The following is a 17,709-nucleotide window of genomic DNA, read 5'->3' on the forward strand; positions in this document are numbered from 1 at the left end:
ACTCTGTTTGCTCACCCCCACCCTTTCCCTCATGCCCCTAGATCACGGTGAGGCCAGGAAGAAGGACTACCAAAAGCCTAGGCCATAAGATGCCTCTTTATTGGTGCTGGAGCTGTTGCGCAAGGCAGGGTCATGAAGCCCCATCAGGACCCGTGCCCTCAGCTACTTCCTTCTGCGGGGAATACTCTGTCCCAAGGGTACTTCTTCTGTCAGCTTCTGCAAAGGAGAGGGGACAATGATATGGAGACCTGGAGAGGCTGGGAGAGGTGGCCGTGAAGGTGAGGACAGAGCTGGAAGGCTGGGGGTGACAGCGTCACCTGTAACAATCGGGCCTGGTAGGTGGGAAGATCCTCTCCATCCATCGGCTGGGGCGGGACGTGCAGGTAGCGCCTAGTGGCTGTCTCTAGCTCCTCCACTTCATACAGGGTGGCTGGGTCCAGCGAGTGGGCATTGATGAGGCTCACAAGGTACTCTTTGTAGTGTGCCCTGGGGAGATGAGGGAGCAGAAGAGTTATTCTTCTGTTTACTATTAGCTGCATGAGCCTGATACCTAATGGCCACTGGGATTTTTTTTTTAAAGATTTATTTATTTTATATGCAATGTTCTATCTGCGTGTATATCTGCATGCCAGAAGAGGGCACAAGATCTCATTATAGATGGTTGTGAGCCACCCTGTGGTTGCTGGGAATTGAACTCATGACCTCTGGAAGAGCAACCAGTGCTTTGAACCTCTGAGCCATCTCTCCAGCCCCCACTGGGATTTTTATTTATTTATTTTCCATACTTGCCACAGTGAACATATATGCAGGTTGGATGACAACTTACGAGTTGGTTTTCTCCTTTCACCATGTGGACTTGGGAGACAGAATTCTTCTACTACCCATTCCTGTTTTTGTCCAGTAGGACCCCTCCCTCCTGCCCTCCTGCTCTTTGAAAGATCGGCTAGCCCCAGAGGTCTTACTGCCTGGGCCATCTAGTCCTTATCCCAAAGCCATGCCCCATGCTCTGGCAAGCACTCACTGACAGAGGCCGGCATAGCCAGGTGGAGTTTCCTTGCCACAAGCTTCGTCCCTGAACCCATTGGGAACCTCTTTCTGCTCCATCACTCGGCAGCCACCTGAGAGTAAAGAAGGAAGGAGCACACGTTGGGAGGGGGCCAATGAGCCCAGAAAATCCTGCCTGACCAGTAGTGGTTATGTTGTACTTCTGGAGATGGATTCAGAGGCACAGTGACTCAAAAACGGGGTGAAGACCTTTCCACCTTTTTCACGAGCTTATGATGCATAATCCTATGTTCTTATGTGTATGTGTGTGTGTGTGTATGTGTGTGTATCTATGTAGCTTTGGCTAGCCTGTCACATGCTCTTAAAACTGCTGTCCTGGTTGTTATTTAGCTGCTGCACAGCCAATGTAGCCCCTGGAAGTCTTACCTCTACCTAGAAGCAGAGTAGGGTCCATTAGAACCTTACTCAACATTTCTTGTTCTCAGCACAGAACCTAAAACAGTAGCCTAAAACCTAGAGCAACTGGCAGGTATCATTAATTACCCAGAGTTAATTAACGAATCTTAACCACTAGAGAGCATGAGACACTTGAGGGCCAGCTGCTCTAATGATACCTTATGTTGCACAGCTTAACCATTACGGATATTACCCTCATTTCACAGGATAATTGTCTTGCCAAAAGGCACATAAATGACCCCACATCCAAGCCTCCCCGCTTCTTTACCCATCATAGTGAGAGTCCAGGATACTGTCCACACTTCGGAAGTTCGTCAGACACTTACCTCCAGGGACTGCCCGGGTCCCAGCTGGAGGCTCGGTATTGAACATGACGTTATTGTCCTAGGGAGAAGACACATATGGGCATTATTTCCCTTGATCCAGCCACTCTCCCGCTTCCTGGCTTCCAGCCTTTTCCGCTCTTGCTCTTCCTGCACCCTTCTCCTTTTAGCACTCTGCACACCCAGCCAGGCTGGCCACCTCTGACCTGCAGCAGTTTCTGGAGCCGGACAGCAGTCCAATCCCGTAGATAGAAGAGGCAGTCTCGAGGGTGGTGGCCATGAAGGGATTTTTTCACCTTGCAATCCGGGTCTGGACATTTCTGGTAAAAACCCACATAAGAGAAGGGAGTTTGAAACAGTTGGGGTCCTGGATTCTTAAGAACCCTTGTGCAAGGGGACATGGGACAGAGACCAAGACATAAATGGTCTGGAGCAAGGAATGGGGGCAAGAGGACAGAGGGATGCTCTCTAGCCTGCTGACCTGGCCCCTGCCCTTCAAGCCTCCCACACCTCTCCTTTCCTCACTCTCTGCACTCACGTTTTTGGCATAAAAGGTATTGTAGCAGCCGCTGCAGAACTGGTGACGACACTGGGTGCAGTGGAAGTGCATGCAGCCTCCTCGAGCCAGTGCGTACGAGAACTTGCACTTAGGGCAGTCTGTAAGGGGCAGTAGTCAGGGTGAGGGCAGCACTGCAACCCAGGCCCTTAAGGAGGAGGCTCCCGCCAAGACTATGAGCAGAGAAGCTAAGTAGGGTAGCTTTACCGATGCCATTTTCCTGAAGATACATTGCGAGGCCTTGCGCCTGGTATTCTGGGTCATTGGTTCGTTTCCAGTTCTGGAAATCCTCACAGCTCCGCCCTCGGTGCTGTTCCTCCCACTGCCAGGAAGAAAGAAGGCTGTGCAAGGAGGCTCTGTCCCACTGTCCAACTACTCACACCCAGTGGTGCCAGCTTAGTTATATCACCCACCTTGGTCGTCCCATCCAAACCTACACCGCTTTAGTCCAGTAAGTGTGCAATTTTGCTTCATATACTAGCTTGGGTTACTACACCCTGCTTCCTCCTCCCCATTCCTACCTTCAAAGCAGACGCCAGGAGCTCCCACAGTGCTACCAGCAAGCTAACTCTGAGGTCTGGTGGCCGGAACACAGTATTCACTTCGTTATATTCTATGACACCGACACAAGGTTTTTGGTATCTAAGGAATCCTTTAAAGGACGATCATAGTGGCACTTTGCGCTTAGTCTCAAAACGAATGCTGAACACCTGTATTCCTCAGCCTCAAGGGCTGCCCTCCTCTGGCAGCTGGCTCCAACCCTACCACCTGATAGTCTCACTCTTCCTCTCGTTCTCATTTTGGCCTTTCTATGGATTGTTCTTTGCCCCAAATACTTCCTGCATGGCTGGCTTCTTAAGTTTTGGACCCAAGCTTAAACAGTTCTCAGGAGACACGGCTGGGTGTGGTGGTCCACACTGGAACCTCAGCACTCGGGAGTCTTAGACCAGTTTTGGCCACATAGAAGCCTTCTGTCGGAAAACCAACAGGAAGCCCTTTGTTCTCTGTGCATGTACGTGCGTGCACACCTGTACATGCATGTAGGTGGAGGTCAGAGTATAAAGCCCTGTCTCATTTCTTTTTGAGACAGGGTATCTCATGGCCTGGTTCTCAAACAGGATATGGTGGCTGGCCAGGAGGCCGCAGGGATCCACCTGTCAATACAAGTGCTGGAATTATAAGTGTATACCACCAGACTGCACATTTTTCTCTTAAAAAGTAATTAATTAAGTCGGGCGGTGGTGGTACGCACCTTTAATCCCAACACTTGGGAGGCAGAAGCAGGTGATCTCTGAGTTTGAGGCCAGCCTGGTCTACAGAGTGAGTTCCAGGACAGCCAGGGCTACAGAGTGAAAACCTGTCTTGAAAGAAAGAAAGAAAGGAAAGAAAGAAAGGAAAGAAAGAAAGAAAGAAAGAAAGAAAGAACCCCAAAAACAGAATCAATCAATTAACTGTTTGTAGGGGTAGCAACAAGTGAAAGCCAGTCCTCTCCTACAATGTGGGTCCTGGGGATAGAACTCAGGGTGTCGGGTGTGGTGATGATACCTTAACCCACTGAGCCAGTTTGCTGGCTCTAACACAGCTTTCAAAATTTTTATTTGTTTAATGTGTATGGGTGTTTCGCCTGCAGGTCTGTTCACCACAGTGTGTGCCTGGTGCCCAAGAAGATGGGAAGAGGGCGTGAGACCCCCTGGAGCTGGAGGCAGACAGGTGTGAGCTGCCGTGTGGGGGCCGGGAACTGAACCCAGGTCTGCTGGAAGAGCAGCCAGTGCTCCCAACCTCTGACGGTCTCTCCCACCCCGACCCAGTTTTTTGTTTTTGAACAGGTCCTGGGGATTGCACTCAGCTCATGATTGCCTCAAGCACTTTACAGACTGCATCATCTCTCTAGGTCCTCAGTAAGCTCTTTAGGCTTCTTAAAGAGCATAACTGCTTTATCTTCTAATATGCTCCGAGTCTAATACAGCATCTGGCAATAGCTCAGCCAACACTTCTGAAAGGATGGGTGTGACTCACCTGGCGCTTGCAGCGCACACAGAAGGTCTGGTGACACTGGGGACATGTCGCCTCCAGCTGTTCACGCTCATATATGAAGCCAAAGGAACACTGTGAGTACAAGAGCACAAAGCTATTTAAGACCTGAGCCGGTAGCATCTCCTGGGCCCCCACAGTTAGTTCTTTTTGCCGGGCTGCTTACCTGGGCACACCACAAGAACTTGGGGTCTCGCATGAGCACACCCTCAGTCAGCTTCTTGTGAAACAGGGCATATGCATCCGGGTCTAGGCTCTCTCTGAGCTGGGGGCGAGATGCAGAGGTGGGACATGGGCAGAAACTTGTTCAAAGCCTAGTCCACCTAAACCATAGCGGCTGTAGTACCTGGATGTCAAGGGTGGAGAAGTAGCTGAGCAGCTGCGTGTCGTCGGTGAGGTCAGGGCGGCCACAGGCCGGGCACACCATATCTGTGATGTGTTTCTCCTTCACGGCAATGGTGAAGTGTTGGCGGAAGCAGTCAGGGCATATGGTGCACTCACAGGAAATCAGGGCCTGCATCTACAGTGGGAGGGGGAGAAGAGATAAAGGGGAATCTGCTGTCAGCCCTGGGAAGGGTCAGTAGTCTTGGTGGTACACAGTACCTACATTAATTCAGGAATACACTGAAAAAACTAAGGTCTAATTAAGTGGGCAAAGACAGCAAGCTCAAGTGCCTACAGGTCCCAGGCAGGCAACCCATGTCTGAAGACAGCTGGACGGAGCCCAGCTGACTCCTAAAGTAAAACCTAAAGTAAAACAAACCTATCTCTAAAGGCATTTTCATTTACTTAAAAGTGAAAGGCCCAGAACTAATTTACAATTATATACACTGCATACATATTATGTGTGTGTGTGTGTGTGTATATATATATATACATATATATATATATACCAAAAAATAAAAAAATCAAAACTCATGGAGTCAGACTAAGATAGATTGTATTCACCTGAGGAACTGCTACCCTTTGACCTGGACTAAGTGGAGCTCAGAATAGAATAAAGGCCTGTTATTTCTCACCTAGATACTGTTATATCAAAGAATTACTATGCTGGGTATAAAACACGCATGAAGGCCTTTAACCCTCAGTGCTTTGTGATATGATGGCACATGCCTGTAGTCTTAGCACTGGGAATATGGAGACTGGAGGATCAGCTCATGTAAGATTACCTCTAACCAAATGGTTGACTAGATACATGAGACCCCACCTTGAATTAAGAAGAATCATGCTGGGCTGGAGAGACAGCTTAGCCAGCAAGAGTGTTTGATGTTCTTCCAGAAGACTCAAGTTTGGTACCCACGATAGTGGCTCACACCTATACCTGTGATTTAAGTTCCAAGGGACTGAATTTTTTTTTTCTTCTTTCCGAGACAGGGTTTCTCTGTGTAGCCACTATCACCTGGCTCAGGGTATATGAAATCTTCTGACCTCCATGGGTAGCCACATATATGTGACATATATACTAATTCACAAACATACAATAAATAAAAAAATAAATCTTAGGCCAGGTGTGGTGGTGCAACCTCAGGAGGCAGAGGCAGGCAGATCGCTGTGAGTTCAAAGACAGCCTGGTCTAGAAAGGGAGTCCAGGACAGCCAAGGTTACTCAGAGAAAGCCTGTCTCAAAACAATAAAAATCTTAAAAAAATAGTTGCTTCTTTCTGTTGGTGTGATTTTTGTGTTTATATTTTCAAATGACATTTACCTACTGAAATAACTACAGATAAAACAATGTGACACTTGAGATGCGCTTCAAAATAACCCTCTGTGTATATGCACGAATGAAGATCAGGCAAGGAAAGGAGAGGGCTGTGAAGGGAGAGGAGCAGGGAAGTTTAGTGTGATTTCTGCTTTTGGTTTTTTGAGACAGGATTTCTCTGTGTAACCTTGACTGTCCTGGATTTGCTTTGTAGAGCAGGCTGGCCCCAAACTCACAGAGATTCGCTTGCCTCTGCCTCCCTGAGTGTTGGATTACAGGTGTACATCACCATGCCCAGCTATATGATTTTTTTTTTTATACTACTGTATGTTTGCTATAGTTTAGATTCTCTCTCTCTTTAAAGACAGTCTCATTATGTAGCTCTGGCTAGCCTGGAATTCTCTACATAGACAAAATGGCCTCAAATGCACAGACGTCTGTTTGCCTCTGCCTCCTGAGAGCTGGGCTTAAAGGTGTGTAGCACATAGCCAGAAAAAGTGGGGTGCTTACAGGCAGGGCCGAGGTCTTCTGGTCACTATGCCCTAGCAGAGGACTATGGCATCCTTGCCTCTCATTTTCTGGCTTCCTAGCCACGAGCTTAGTGGTTTTGCTGTCACATATTCCTACCCGACAAACGCCAGAAACAATGGAACCAGCAGACGAAAAACTAAACCCTTGGCTCAGCAGTTAAGAGCAATGGCTCGAATAAACTGCATTGAAAAAAAAAAAAAAAGAGCAATGGCTCTTCTTTCAGAGGGTCTGAGTTCAATTCCCAGCAACCACACAGTAGCTCATAACCATTTATAATGGGATCTGATGCCTTCTTCTGGCATGCATGTGACATGCAGATAGATGCATTCACATATGTAAAATTAATAATAATAAAAAAAATAAAACAACATCAACTAAAACCTCAAAAACCGCAGGACAAAACAAGCCTTTTCTCCTTGTAAGTTGGTTATTTCAGGTCTTTGTTGTAGCAAAGAAAGTTAAGACAATGTCTGAAGGTCCCAACATTTTTACAAAGGGGTGTTCCTGCTTTTCCCTTATCAGAGGCCTTCAGTGGTGTACTGACAATAGCAGAAGACAAGGCCATCTGGGGTGAGGAGCAGCCACTCTGCATCCAGGTACAGCAGGAAGGGGCTTACCCGGTTGCGGGGGAGGGCCCACCCGCACACAGCACATTCCTGGGCGAGCAGTCGGCGGAGAAAGGCCCGGTCATGGCTGTGCTTCACAGCCTCTACCACGTCCGATAGCTCGTAGTTCCTGGGCGTCTCCTGCAGTAGCGCCAGCGCCAGCTCAGCTCGACCCCAACTGGGGAGTGCGTAGACTGCCAGAAGGCGTCTGACCAGGCTCTGCAATGTGATTCAGGAGGAGACACAGCGGCTGTCAGACCCCTGGGATCTTCGCCCCTGGTCTTCTCTCGCTCCTTTAAGTGGGACATGGGCGCCTTGCCTACTCCCAGCACCTGTTTATCCAGCCCATCCCAGCAGGGAGTGGGTTCAGGGCCTCTGTCCCATAGGCGCTGATGGAATGGCTCTAGGCGCTGGCGCTGTAACTCAGTCAGGGCCCGTGCCACATCACCCCCATGCTGGAACAATGCTTGGAGGGACCCTTCTTTAGGCCCAAAGCCCAGGGACTGGAGCTCCTGCACCTGCATTTGAAAGCAGGAAGAAGATGTTAAGAGGAAAAAGTAAGCAAGAAAGACTCTGATGTTGTCAACCCATACCACCTCCAGCAAAATGGTACCTTCCTCCTCCTGGCCCTCACACACTCCTCTACAGCTTCATCAAGGTTGCCATGACGATCAAGCCAGGCTTTCCGGGCTTCCTGACAGGAAAAGGCACCCAGCCCTGGATCCTGTTGTCCAGCCATCTCAGCCACCATCTCCAGGACGTAGGATAGCTCTGAACGCAGCCACTGTAGGGGCACCTCAGTGCCTGAGTATTGTAAGGCTGAGAAGATCTCTTCTGGACTGGCACCTGCAGCTTCCCCTTCCTGGAGAGCAGTCGTACCCAGACAAGAAGAGACACATCAGGAGGGGAATTCTACTCAGCCTCAGCCTGAGTGACCGCGGCTCGGCCAGGATATACTGACTGTGTGACCAGTGCACAGCACGCCATTGATCAGAATACTAATTAGCAAACCATGGCGTCTCCTTTTCCCGACAGCCCATGTCTCGGCCCAGGCCCAGTCCTACCTGGATCATGCTCACTAGCTGGAGACTCTCCTTCCTCAGCTTATCCTGGCGCTGTTTCTCTGGGTCTCCGCAGGAAGCAGGCAGGGGTCCACTGAGGTGCAGTGGGGACCCAGGCTTTGGAAGTCCCTTTTCCAAAGAGCTGGGATAGGGCTGAAGGGCATGCTGTCCTGGGATGGGGTTGCGGGTTCGGTTGCAAATAGCACAAACCCAGACAGAGCCTGAGTTGCAGAAGGTACAGTGATCACAGTACCACACTTGAGGCTGGACAGAGGAGAGCAAGACATCCCCCTGTTGGAAAGGTAGAGAGAATTATCCTATCGATTATGTGACTAAGGTTTACATGAAGGTGACTAAAGTCTGAGGGCTGTGACAGAAATACAGAGAACTAGGGGGACCAAAGGAAGCCAGGGGGTGTGAATTAAGAGAGTAACTTGAGGCGAAGAGGTGTAAACAGAAAGCTGGGGAAGGCCAGGGACGGATTACCTTAAGGGACTGGTGGCAAACACCACCATCGTGGGAATCCACCACCAAGCTGGGGGGCTGGGCCAGCCGAGGTCGCTCACATATGGCACACAGCACAGCTGCAGCCTCATTCTCAAAGGTACAGCTCTGGCAGGCCCACTGGTCACGTGCAGGCTCAGGTTCTAGGGGCCCAGTTCCTTGGGAACTCTCTATCCCCAGCACCTTACAGCCTCTGGCCCGACCACAGGCTGCACAGAGCACCGCCCAAGGCTCATTTAGTGTGACACAGGCAGGACAGTGCCAGGGCAGACAAGCATTTGCAGGACTTGGGGAAGGAAGAGAGCTATTTCCCAGAGCCAGGGAGGATGAGCAGGGCCGTGGTTGGGATGAGGCAGGTAAACTGCAAAAGAAAAGCAGACATGGCCAGCTGAGGTGGAAGTCAGAACCCGAGTCCCCTTACCCCTGTGAATCTCCCATTGCCTAGGTTATGACATGAGGCTCTGGCCACTGTGACTGCTGTTTTGTCTGAATACGCTCATCCTCACAGACGATTCAAGATTTTAAAAAGTGCATTAAAGCTAATTTCTTCCAGCAATCTCTTAACATAGCACCTTAATCAGATCATGCTAGATGTTTAAAACACTGATTAAGGTGATCCCTAGACAAGACTGTATCCATCTACTACCAATCGGTGCATCACAACGCTGTGTTATCATGGCTACCACCTGCCCAGTGTTTGTGCCTGTAATGACCTTGAGGGCTGGACTGGCTGTTCACTCTGAAACGATCTTTAGTAGAGAGCCTGGCAGGTAACAGATATTCAAATAATCTTCAGTTTTTTAAATTTCATTCTCACCAAGAAGAGAAAGCCTCTCACCTAGAGCTTAGGTCGGTGGTCTGATGAGCCCCAGGCAGAGCTTGGCGAACGTGATGGGCGCGGGATGGATGCCCATGGAACAAAATGTCACAAGCTGGGCATGAAGCTTGGTTACAGGACGGACAATGCAGTATGCCCGGAGCAGAACCACAGAGAAAGCAGGGACTAGGAGTGGAGCCTGGAAAAACAAAATCAAAAGGATAAAACTCAGCAAACATATACACTACAGGCAAGATACAGGCAAGAGTCACACTATGTACCTATCAACAGAAAAAGGAGGAGAAATTTTTATACACACACACACACACACACACACTAGAGTATTAGCTACAAAGAATAAGATCTTGTTACTTACAAGTAAATGGATGAAATTGGAAGATACCATATTGAGCAAAACAAGTCAGACGCAGAAAGAGAAACGTTACCTTTATCCCTCCCTCACCACAGTGTAGCTCTGGCTGGCTTGCAACTCACTTTATAGCCCAGGCTGGCCTCAAACTCACAGAGATCTGTCTGCCTCTGCCTCCCCAGAGCTGGGATTAAAGGAGTATGCTACCTACCATGCCTGCCTTCTCTCTCTCTCTTTCTCTCTTCTCCAACCCCCAGAGTAACTTTCTTTAAAATACCAGGTTAATTGGGAGGGGCCGAGGGAAAGGGCTATAGCTGGGATACAAAATGAATAAACTGTAATTAATAAAAATAAATTAATTAAAAAAAGAAATATTGAAATTAACTGGGCAGACTGTAGAGGAAGGAGAGAATAAAGCAGAGAAGAGAACCAAAACAACAACAACAACAACAAAAACAGGTTACACAGCAGAAGAGATGGGTAAATAGTAAGACCAAGCACTTCTCTTGCCTAAAGGCCTAAGTCTGATTCCCTGCACTCGTGCTGAGCACTTGTTCCTCACCGCTGTCTGGAACTCCAGCTGGGGGGAGGGGGGTCACTAAAAGTTTCAGAAAAGACTATGCTACACTAACATTTGTTACGGGCTAGGACAAGTTACAAAACTGTTCTTTACAGCATCTGGAGCTTGGGAAGTGGGGGGGAGGGGGAGAGGTGTGACTTTAACCTCCGGAAACAAAACACAAGAAGGTAAAAGAAAATCCTAAATTTGCATCAATCTAATACTCTCTCCCATACAGGACCATACAATACCTGGGGTAGAGGGGAGAGGACCAGGAACAATTTCTCTCAAAAGGGGGTGAAACTCTGAAAGCTTCAGCATCTGAGGAAGAAAGCAGAGAATGGACAAGCGTTGGGGGCACAGAACCCTATAAATTCAGTTCCCTTTGTTTAATGGCACCTTTCTGCCTTCCTTACATCATCTTCAGCGTTGTCTCTTAGCAGCTGCTCCAGTGCCTTCTGTCTCGGATGAGTATCCTGCAAACAAAATTAAAAGAATTCCCACCTTGAGCAAAAGTCTCCTTGTAAGCCCGGACCCCCTACCATTCAGGGGGAGAAAGCCTAGCAGAGGCTTCCAGACTGCTGCAGCAGCAGAATTCACCAGCATGGGGTTTTCAAAATGCCTAGGCTGGGCTCCCAGGCTAGTACTTCAAGACCTTAGACTCAGAACACCATCTCACCTGCAATAGCAAGCTGAGCTCCGTGCGAAGCAGGAGGACTTCTAGTGTGACTATGGCAACCTGGTATTCATCTGGCTCCTCCTGCCCTTCAGGGAAACTCAGTCCATCTGGGCGCTCCTCAGTATAGCCGTACAACCGCAGCACATCCCGGCCCCCCTGGCACACATTCAGGACGGGGTCACCATCTAGCAGGCCTCCTAGGCAATACAACTGGCCCCCCGACGCAGCACACCCTCAGGCCCTTTCTGTTCAACCCCCAGAATAAGTCTAGTCCCCTTCTCGGATAAGGCACAAGGGTTTCACCTGGACAGCATCCACCGTGCTGCGAAAGACAGGGTTATTAAACTTCACTGAGCGCCAGTACCGAGGCCGCTGTGGGCTGAGGAGGTTGCGACCGTATTTTTCCAGGATGTTCAGGGCGGTAGATAGCGTGTTGAGGTAGTTTCGAGGCTGGGAGCAGTCAGAAAAACAAGAGTTGCGAGCCTGGCCCACCTGGACTCTGGGCCCAAGTCCCCTTGCCAGGGCGCGCCAGGCGGGCTGGCCTCACCTCGCCACGAGCGTTGCAGCGGACCAGGCGTCCGGCGTCCAGCTGCAGGTAGCGGGCGGCTGGCGGCAGGGGGGCGGCCAGGAGCGGCGTGAGCTGCTCCGGGGGAAACACCTGCGCGGAATCCCGCCGCAGGGCGCTCGCCAGCTCCTCGCGGGCTGCCAGGAAGGCTCGCTCCTCGTCCCCCGGCATGCCGAGGCCGCAGCCGGGCTCCGCGACGCCGCCCTCCCGGAGCGGGCGCGCGGCGCAGGTGCGCGCGGCGCCGCGGCAGCCGGGGTCACTCAGGCCACCGCCCCGCTCGGCCCCCGCCGCGGCCAGGCTTGCCGGGAACAGGAAGTGCTGGCGGAGAGGGCGGGACTGTGCGCCACTCTGGAGGAAAAGGCGGGTTCGGAGTGACTGAAAAGATAGGATCAGGAAGCGGCCGGGTCGCCGCCAATGAGGAAGCCGCCACCCTGGCTCCTCCCCCAGGGCGACGGAACCTTTTCCTCCGAGTCAAGCGCACTTCTTCGCCCTCCTTGAGGCCATCTCCTCCCCTTCCGGAGGGACTCCCACTCCCCTGCCAGTCTCTAAGGCCCGAAGCTTCCCTTCTGTGTTTCCACAATGTTGCCCAGTTCCAGTCCCCAGCGGGGAAGCCCCACCTTACCAGGGACCGGGCTCAGGCGAGTCCCACTCTCCCCCGGGCTGTCCTGAAGGCAAGGCAGTCCCGCTCCCCCTGCTCCCTTCCATCCTGCCAGACTTTCCCTCCTCCTACCCTTCCTACTCTCTCACATCCCACTCAGTGCCCTCCGCAAAGTCTAACCTAAGGGAGCCCCACCCCTGGGTACCCCCTTGGCTATTGTCCCAGTCCAGGACTTCCCCTGGACGGCCCTTGTAAGCTCCGCCCTCTTCGAGAGAAGCAATCTCTGTTCCAGTCTTCTCTGTCCCACGCTTCCCGGGCCCCTCCCCTGGACAACCCCTGGGCTTGATCCAGCCGACACCGCCCTTCCTAGTGGCCACTGGCTGGGAATGGCTGAAGGGCTACAACTTACTGTTGGTGCTCTGCCAGGAGGAGGAGAAAAGAGGGAAGGGGGCGTGGCCGAGGGGGGTGGGTCTGGGCCCGGAGAGTGAAAGCGAAAGCTGGGGCGCCTAGCCCCGAGACTCAGGAGACTGGCGAAGCATGGCCAAGCCTTGTGGGGTTCGCCAGAGTGGAGAAGCCCGTAAACAGGTAAATGGGAGCCGGAGGCCAGGAAGGGGTGAGGAGTCCTAACGGAGATAAAGCCCGGAGCTCCTGGGCACCAAGGCCTTGCGTGAGAACTCCTCAAATCTCCCTTTCTTTGGGGCTTTCACTTCTGCCCAGAGATTACCTCAGCCCTGTCTTCTAGCTAGTCTGCACTGAGCAGGCTATTTCAGGGAAAACTGGTTTTGTGGGACAGGCTTGAGCTACAGTTGGAGGGCACCTAGATCGAGGATGGGCGCTTATTCTTTACAACCGAAACCCCTAACCAACATCTGGCTACTGCTCTGTGCAGGTGGATGGCTTCAGACAAAATCTTTTCCAGGAGGTAAGTCTCTGAATTTAAGCGATTTGACCCAGCACCTTAGCACAGTACTCCAGGGCTACAAACTCTGAGTAACCCTCCGATTCACCCTAATTTTGGTCTCCTAATCTTCATGCTTACCCAAAGTGAAGGCTAATGATTGGTTTCTACTTGCAATCTGATCACTCTTAGAACCCTAACTGCTTTTGCTACTTCCCCACCCTCTTTGGATGGAAAGGGAAAGATGGCGTCCGAAGGGAGAACCCCACAGCCATACTTCTGCTGTCCGTCTGATTGGGCAAGTCCCTTTATTTCCAGGACTATCGTTTCCTCATATGTGAGCCTTGGGCCCACTCATTTCCAAGGGCCTGCTTCTCATACGTCTCACCGGACATCTTGTGTGATTATTTTTGTAATGTGACTTTACAGGCTGATGACTTCCTCTGCACGTTTTTGCCACGGAAGATCCTGTCCCTGAGTCAGCTCCTGCAGGTGAGTAATACAGACCCCTCTGCCCCATCTCCTTGCTTCTCCCTCACTGCCAGTTCTCTGACATCTGGTGTCGGCATGCAGGGAACTTAGTGAGGCTTGTGTAAAGCTTGAGCCTAGGTTGGGAGGGAGAGAGTAGACGGACTGAGGAGGCAGTGGAGGGAAGGGAGGAGGTTGGGCAGTGTCTGAGAGTACATTCTGCAGGAGGACTCCCTGAATGTGGCTGACCTCTCCTCCCTCCGGGCTCCTCTGGACATCCCCATCCCAGATCCCCCACCTAAGGACGATGAGGTAAGGCATTCAGTGTGCAGAGCCTGAGCTCTGAGCCAGCCATAATGACTCCCCTGGAGCCTCCCTGAGTTTCCTAAAGCTGCTTTTCCTCTTCTGCCTTAGATGGAAACAGACAAGCAGGAGAAGAAAGAAGGTAACCCCGAGAATTGGGTGACTAGGAGGGAAAGTGCGCTTGTGTGTTGATGTGGGGTAACGCAAAGGCCCATCTCCCGTCTCTTTCATAGTCCCTAAATGCGGCTTTCTCCCTGGGAATGAGAAGCTGCTGGCTCTGCTTGCTGTGGTTAAGCCGGAAGTCTGGACTCTCAAAGAGAAGTGCATTCTGGTAAGCTCGGGCACTGGAGGAGCTGGGGTGAAAAGCACAGCAAAGCTAGGGTCAATTCAGAGTTGCAGATGTTTGACCCAGAGACCTAATCTTTAATAAGGAAACTTGCTTTTGTGTCTTGGATTTACTTGTATGTTTTTAAATAGTGTGTGTGTTTGTGTGTGTGTGTGTGTGTGTGTGTGTGTGTGCGCGCGCGCGCGCGTGCGTATATGCATACGTAGGCATGTGCAGGTATGTTTTCTATTGCATGTATGTGCAGAGGCCAGAGGTCAACATTAGGAGGTTTTCTTTGGGGAGTCATGGCCTCACCGAACCTGTGGCTTGCTGTCTTGGCTATACTGGCTGGCCAGGGAGCATCCTAGAATCTGGCTGTTCTCACCACCCTGCCCCCACCGCAAGCACTGGGGTAATAGTGTACTCCACTATGCCCAGCTTTTAGGTGTTCGAGCCCTTGTATGTGCATGTGCACACAGCGAGCGTTTTTACGCGCTGTCATCTCCCTTTGGGCTTAGATCGTCTCTGTTCTTGTTTTGTTTGATCTCTGTCTGGTATCACAGTGGTAGCTCCAAAAATGAGAGAGTCTGTTACAGCTATCTCTCTCATATCAGAACCTATCACGTAGTAATTTAGAGAGTTGGTTTAGAAGCATCAGTCCAGCTGGGCATGGTGACACGGGCCTGTCATCCCAGCACTCGGGAGCAGAGGCAGGTGGATCTCTGTGAGTTCAAGGCCAGTCTGTTCTACAAAGCCAGTCCAAGACAGCTAAGACACAGAGAAACCCTGTCTGGGGGGAGGGGGATCCAGTTAAGTCATTGAATGAATACTCCTTTTAACATAGGTAATCACATGGATCCAGCACCTCATCCCCAAGATTGAGGATGGAAATGATTTTGGGGTGGCGATTCAGGTAAAAGTTTGTGACTGAAGACCAGTTGGAAGAGACTTGGGAGTGAGGGATGGAAACGAGGCAGTAGCTAGGAGGTAGGAGGAAGAAGGAATAGTGAAGTGGGGAGGTGACCTGTTTTCTTTGCTTCTCATGTCACTGTAGGAGAAGGTGCTGGAGAGAGTGAATGCCGTCAAGACCAAAGTAGAAGCTTTCCAGACAACGATTTCCAAGTGAGAGCAGCTGCATGACTACAGGGACCCTACATGAACATTCTTACAGGATTCTCAAAGCTAGGCAGTTCTGTCAGAATGCTGTGAGACTCAGGGGTTGAGAGGTATGTGTGGCTACCCATGTCCATTAACACACACATTCCTTACTTCTTACAGGTACTTCTCAGAACGTGGGGATGCTGTGGCCAAGGCCTCCAAGGAAACCCACGTAGTGAGTGCACAGTCCAGCAGCCTCAGTTAAGGCTGGCCAGGGGTGGGACTGAGGTGGGAAGAAGGGGCCCTTGTCCAGTTTTTGACTGACATATGTGGAAAATACTATTCCAAAAAGCAAAACTGATTAGGGCTCCAACATCCCCGTCCCTTTTCCTACTTCTGTGTTTGTTGGTACTAAGACGGGGCTAATCTTCTAGCTAATCTCTTCTCTGTATGAGAAAACCAAATGTTCCAGCCTCCCACAGTGCTGACTCAGTTTGCCTGTATTTCACAGATGGATTACCGGGCCTTAGTACATGAGCGAGACGAAGCAGCCTACAGGGAGCTCAGGGCCATGGTGCTGGACCTGAGGGCCTTCTACGTGAGTGTGGAATAAGCTCCTGAGGGAAGCAGAGGGAAGGGTTGTGGGAAGCCACGAACCTAACTTTATTCTTCTGGCCTTCCTCCAGGCTGAGCTTTATCATATCATCAGCAGCAACCTAGAGAAAATTGTCAACCCAAAGGGTGAAGAAAAGCCATCTATGTACTGAGCTAAAGATTAGAGGGAAAATAAATGACTTATACTTGATGTACATTACCTCTGTTCACTCTCAGAGACTATTGGGGGCCTCCAGTTTCTATGCGCCAAAGGAAGGTGACTATGGTAATAAAAATGGGAGAGGGTTGGCTGGAGGGATGGCTCAGTGTTTATGAACACTAGCTCTTCTTCCAGCTTGACCCAGTACCTACAAGGTGGCTAATAACTGTCTGTAATTCCAGTTACAAGGGATCTGATACCCTCTGACCTCTGCAAGCACCAGATATGCACACATGGTACACAGATATAAATGCAAGCAAAATACCCATACACATAAAAGAAGAACAACGAGGGTGCCAGGAAGGGAAGGGTGAGCCTGAGGTTCGTTGTGTTTTTAACAGATTCAAGAACAGGCTAGAGCTGGGCATAGTGGTATATTCACCTTTGATCCCAGTACTCAGTAGGCAGGGGTAGGTGGATTTGAGTTCAGGGCCACCCTGATTTACATAGCAAGTTTGAGGCCATCCAGGGTTCTTTAAAACACACACACACACAGAAGTTTGCATACCTTGTCAGCCATTCGGGTAAACCATGTTAGAATATCACAAAGTTATTTCCATCTGGTGATAACATGAGGGCTTCCTGGTAAAGGCTACTTGAGCAAAGCCCTTGGAGGAGGAATCAGCCTTTGCATAGATGGGGAAGCTTTGCGACCATGGTATGGGAATAAAGGAGAAACAGTTGTGGAGCTGAGAGCAAGCTTGGGGGACCGGGGGAAGAGAGGAAAAGTCTTTAAAAAGGCATCAAACTGAAACACATAACCCTGGGTGGACATTACTGAGATGGGGATTTGCCTTTTTAATCTCTTGCCCACTCTCCCAATCCATTTCTGTCTACATTTGTTGGGATTTGGATGTCTTTTTTTTTTTTTTTTTTTTTTTAATCTGTGTGTGTGTGTGAATGTATACCTGTGTGCCTGAAAAGGCCTGAATAAGGTGCTGGATCTCCTGGGGCTGAGTTCACAGGTGGTTGTGAGCCACTTGATACGGGTGCTGGTAACAAACGATCTTGACTGCTGAGTCCTCTCTCCAGCCTTGTATTTGAGCCTGTGTTCACAAGGTCTTTCATAGCCTAGACTGGCCTTAAACTCACTGTGAAGCCGAGGCTAACTTTGAACTCTTGATCCTCCTGCCTCCCAACTTCTCAGTAGTGAGATTGCAGTTTAGGATTTATTTATGAGCAGGTGGTGGATGGAGACAATGGTTCCTCTGCCTTGTGGCAGGTTATAGACTCCAAGGGACTCTTTTATGGCGTTCTCACTGCATTCTTATCAGTTTGACGGTTTGGAATTCCGTGCTCATTATTTAATCTTTAAAGGGTCATGGACCTGTACTTTGCATTAAAGGTGCTGCACTACATTAAGCCAAAGGTCAAGAGTTTGCAGTTGGGAAGATTAGGCTGCGCATTCAATAGCAGGAGCAAGGCCAACAGCTTGGTCGCCAAAT

At 50.3% G+C, this 17,709-nt stretch overlaps 2 protein-coding genes across 3 annotated transcripts; one reads left to right on the forward strand and one right to left on the reverse strand.

Annotated features, from left to right (window-relative positions):
• Positions 1-76: 76 nt before the first annotated feature.
• On the reverse strand, positions 77-12,089 carry Rnf31 (ring finger protein 31). Its single transcript, XM_021650323.2, has 21 exons — positions 11,743-12,089; positions 11,499-11,645; positions 11,196-11,351; positions 10,933-10,992; positions 10,768-10,837; positions 9,609-9,786; positions 8,753-9,131; positions 8,270-8,557; positions 7,819-8,067; positions 7,538-7,723; positions 7,218-7,424; positions 4,718-4,891; positions 4,538-4,636; positions 4,357-4,446; positions 2,548-2,662; positions 2,323-2,441; positions 1,991-2,104; positions 1,788-1,845; positions 1,022-1,118; positions 318-486; positions 77-216 (listed from the first exon to the last, which is right to left on the reverse strand). Exons 1-21 carry the CDS (start codon positions 11,929-11,931, stop codon positions 163-165), a joined length of 3,198 nt encoding a protein of 1,065 aa, XP_021505998.1. The 5' UTR covers positions 11,932-12,089; the 3' UTR covers positions 77-162.
• Positions 12,090-12,732: 643 nt separating this feature from the next.
• On the forward strand, positions 12,733-16,255 carry Psme2 (proteasome activator subunit 2). Of its 2 annotated transcripts, XM_021650367.2 has the most exons (12): positions 12,733-12,943; positions 13,248-13,280; positions 13,449-13,554; positions 13,686-13,748; positions 13,950-14,036; positions 14,139-14,169; positions 14,261-14,358; positions 15,197-15,265; positions 15,407-15,474; positions 15,631-15,685; positions 15,962-16,048; positions 16,137-16,255. In XM_021650367.2, exons 2-12 carry the CDS (start codon positions 13,252-13,254, stop codon positions 16,215-16,217), a joined length of 774 nt encoding a protein of 257 aa, XP_021506042.1. In that variant the 5' UTR covers positions 12,733-12,943; positions 13,248-13,251; the 3' UTR covers positions 16,218-16,255. The 2 variants fall into 2 exon arrangements, with proteins under 2 accessions (XP_021506042.1, XP_021506043.1); XM_021650368.2 differs by lacking the exon at positions 13,449-13,554.
• The last annotated feature ends 1,454 nt before the right edge of the window (positions 16,256-17,709 follow it).

The sequence above is a fragment of the Meriones unguiculatus genome, chromosome 9, assembly GCF_030254825.1.
Source record: "Meriones unguiculatus strain TT.TT164.6M chromosome 9, Bangor_MerUng_6.1, whole genome shotgun sequence".
Lineage (NCBI taxonomy): Eukaryota > Metazoa > Chordata > Mammalia > Rodentia > Muridae > Meriones > Meriones unguiculatus.

What these genes read in the sequence shown, in the direction of transcription:
- Rnf31 (XM_021650323.2), bottom strand. Translation starts at nt 11,931, where the DNA reads ATGCCGGGGGACGAGGAGCGAGCCTTCCTGGCAGCCCGCGAGGAGCTG. An exon ending in GGGCCCTCCCCCGCAACCGG is followed by an intron (nt 4,892 to 7,217) that starts GTAAGCCCCTTC and finishes CTCCCACTGTAG; the next exon opens with ATGCAGGCCCTGATTTCCTG. An exon ending in GGCTCCAGAAACTGCTGCAG is followed by an intron (nt 1,846 to 1,990) that starts GTCAGAGGTGGC and finishes TCTTCTCCCTAG; the next exon opens with GACAATAACGTCATGTTCAA.
- Psme2 (XM_021650367.2), top strand. Translation starts at nt 13,252, where the DNA reads ATGGCTTCAGACAAAATCTTTTCCAGGAG. An exon ending in CCTCCAAGGAAACCCACGTA is followed by an intron (nt 15,686 to 15,961) that starts GTGAGTGCACAG and finishes TGTATTTCACAG; the next exon opens with ATGGATTACCGGGCCTTAGT. An exon ending in TGGACCTGAGGGCCTTCTAC is followed by an intron (nt 16,049 to 16,136) that starts GTGAGTGTGGAA and finishes GCCTTCCTCCAG; the next exon opens with GCTGAGCTTTATCATATCAT.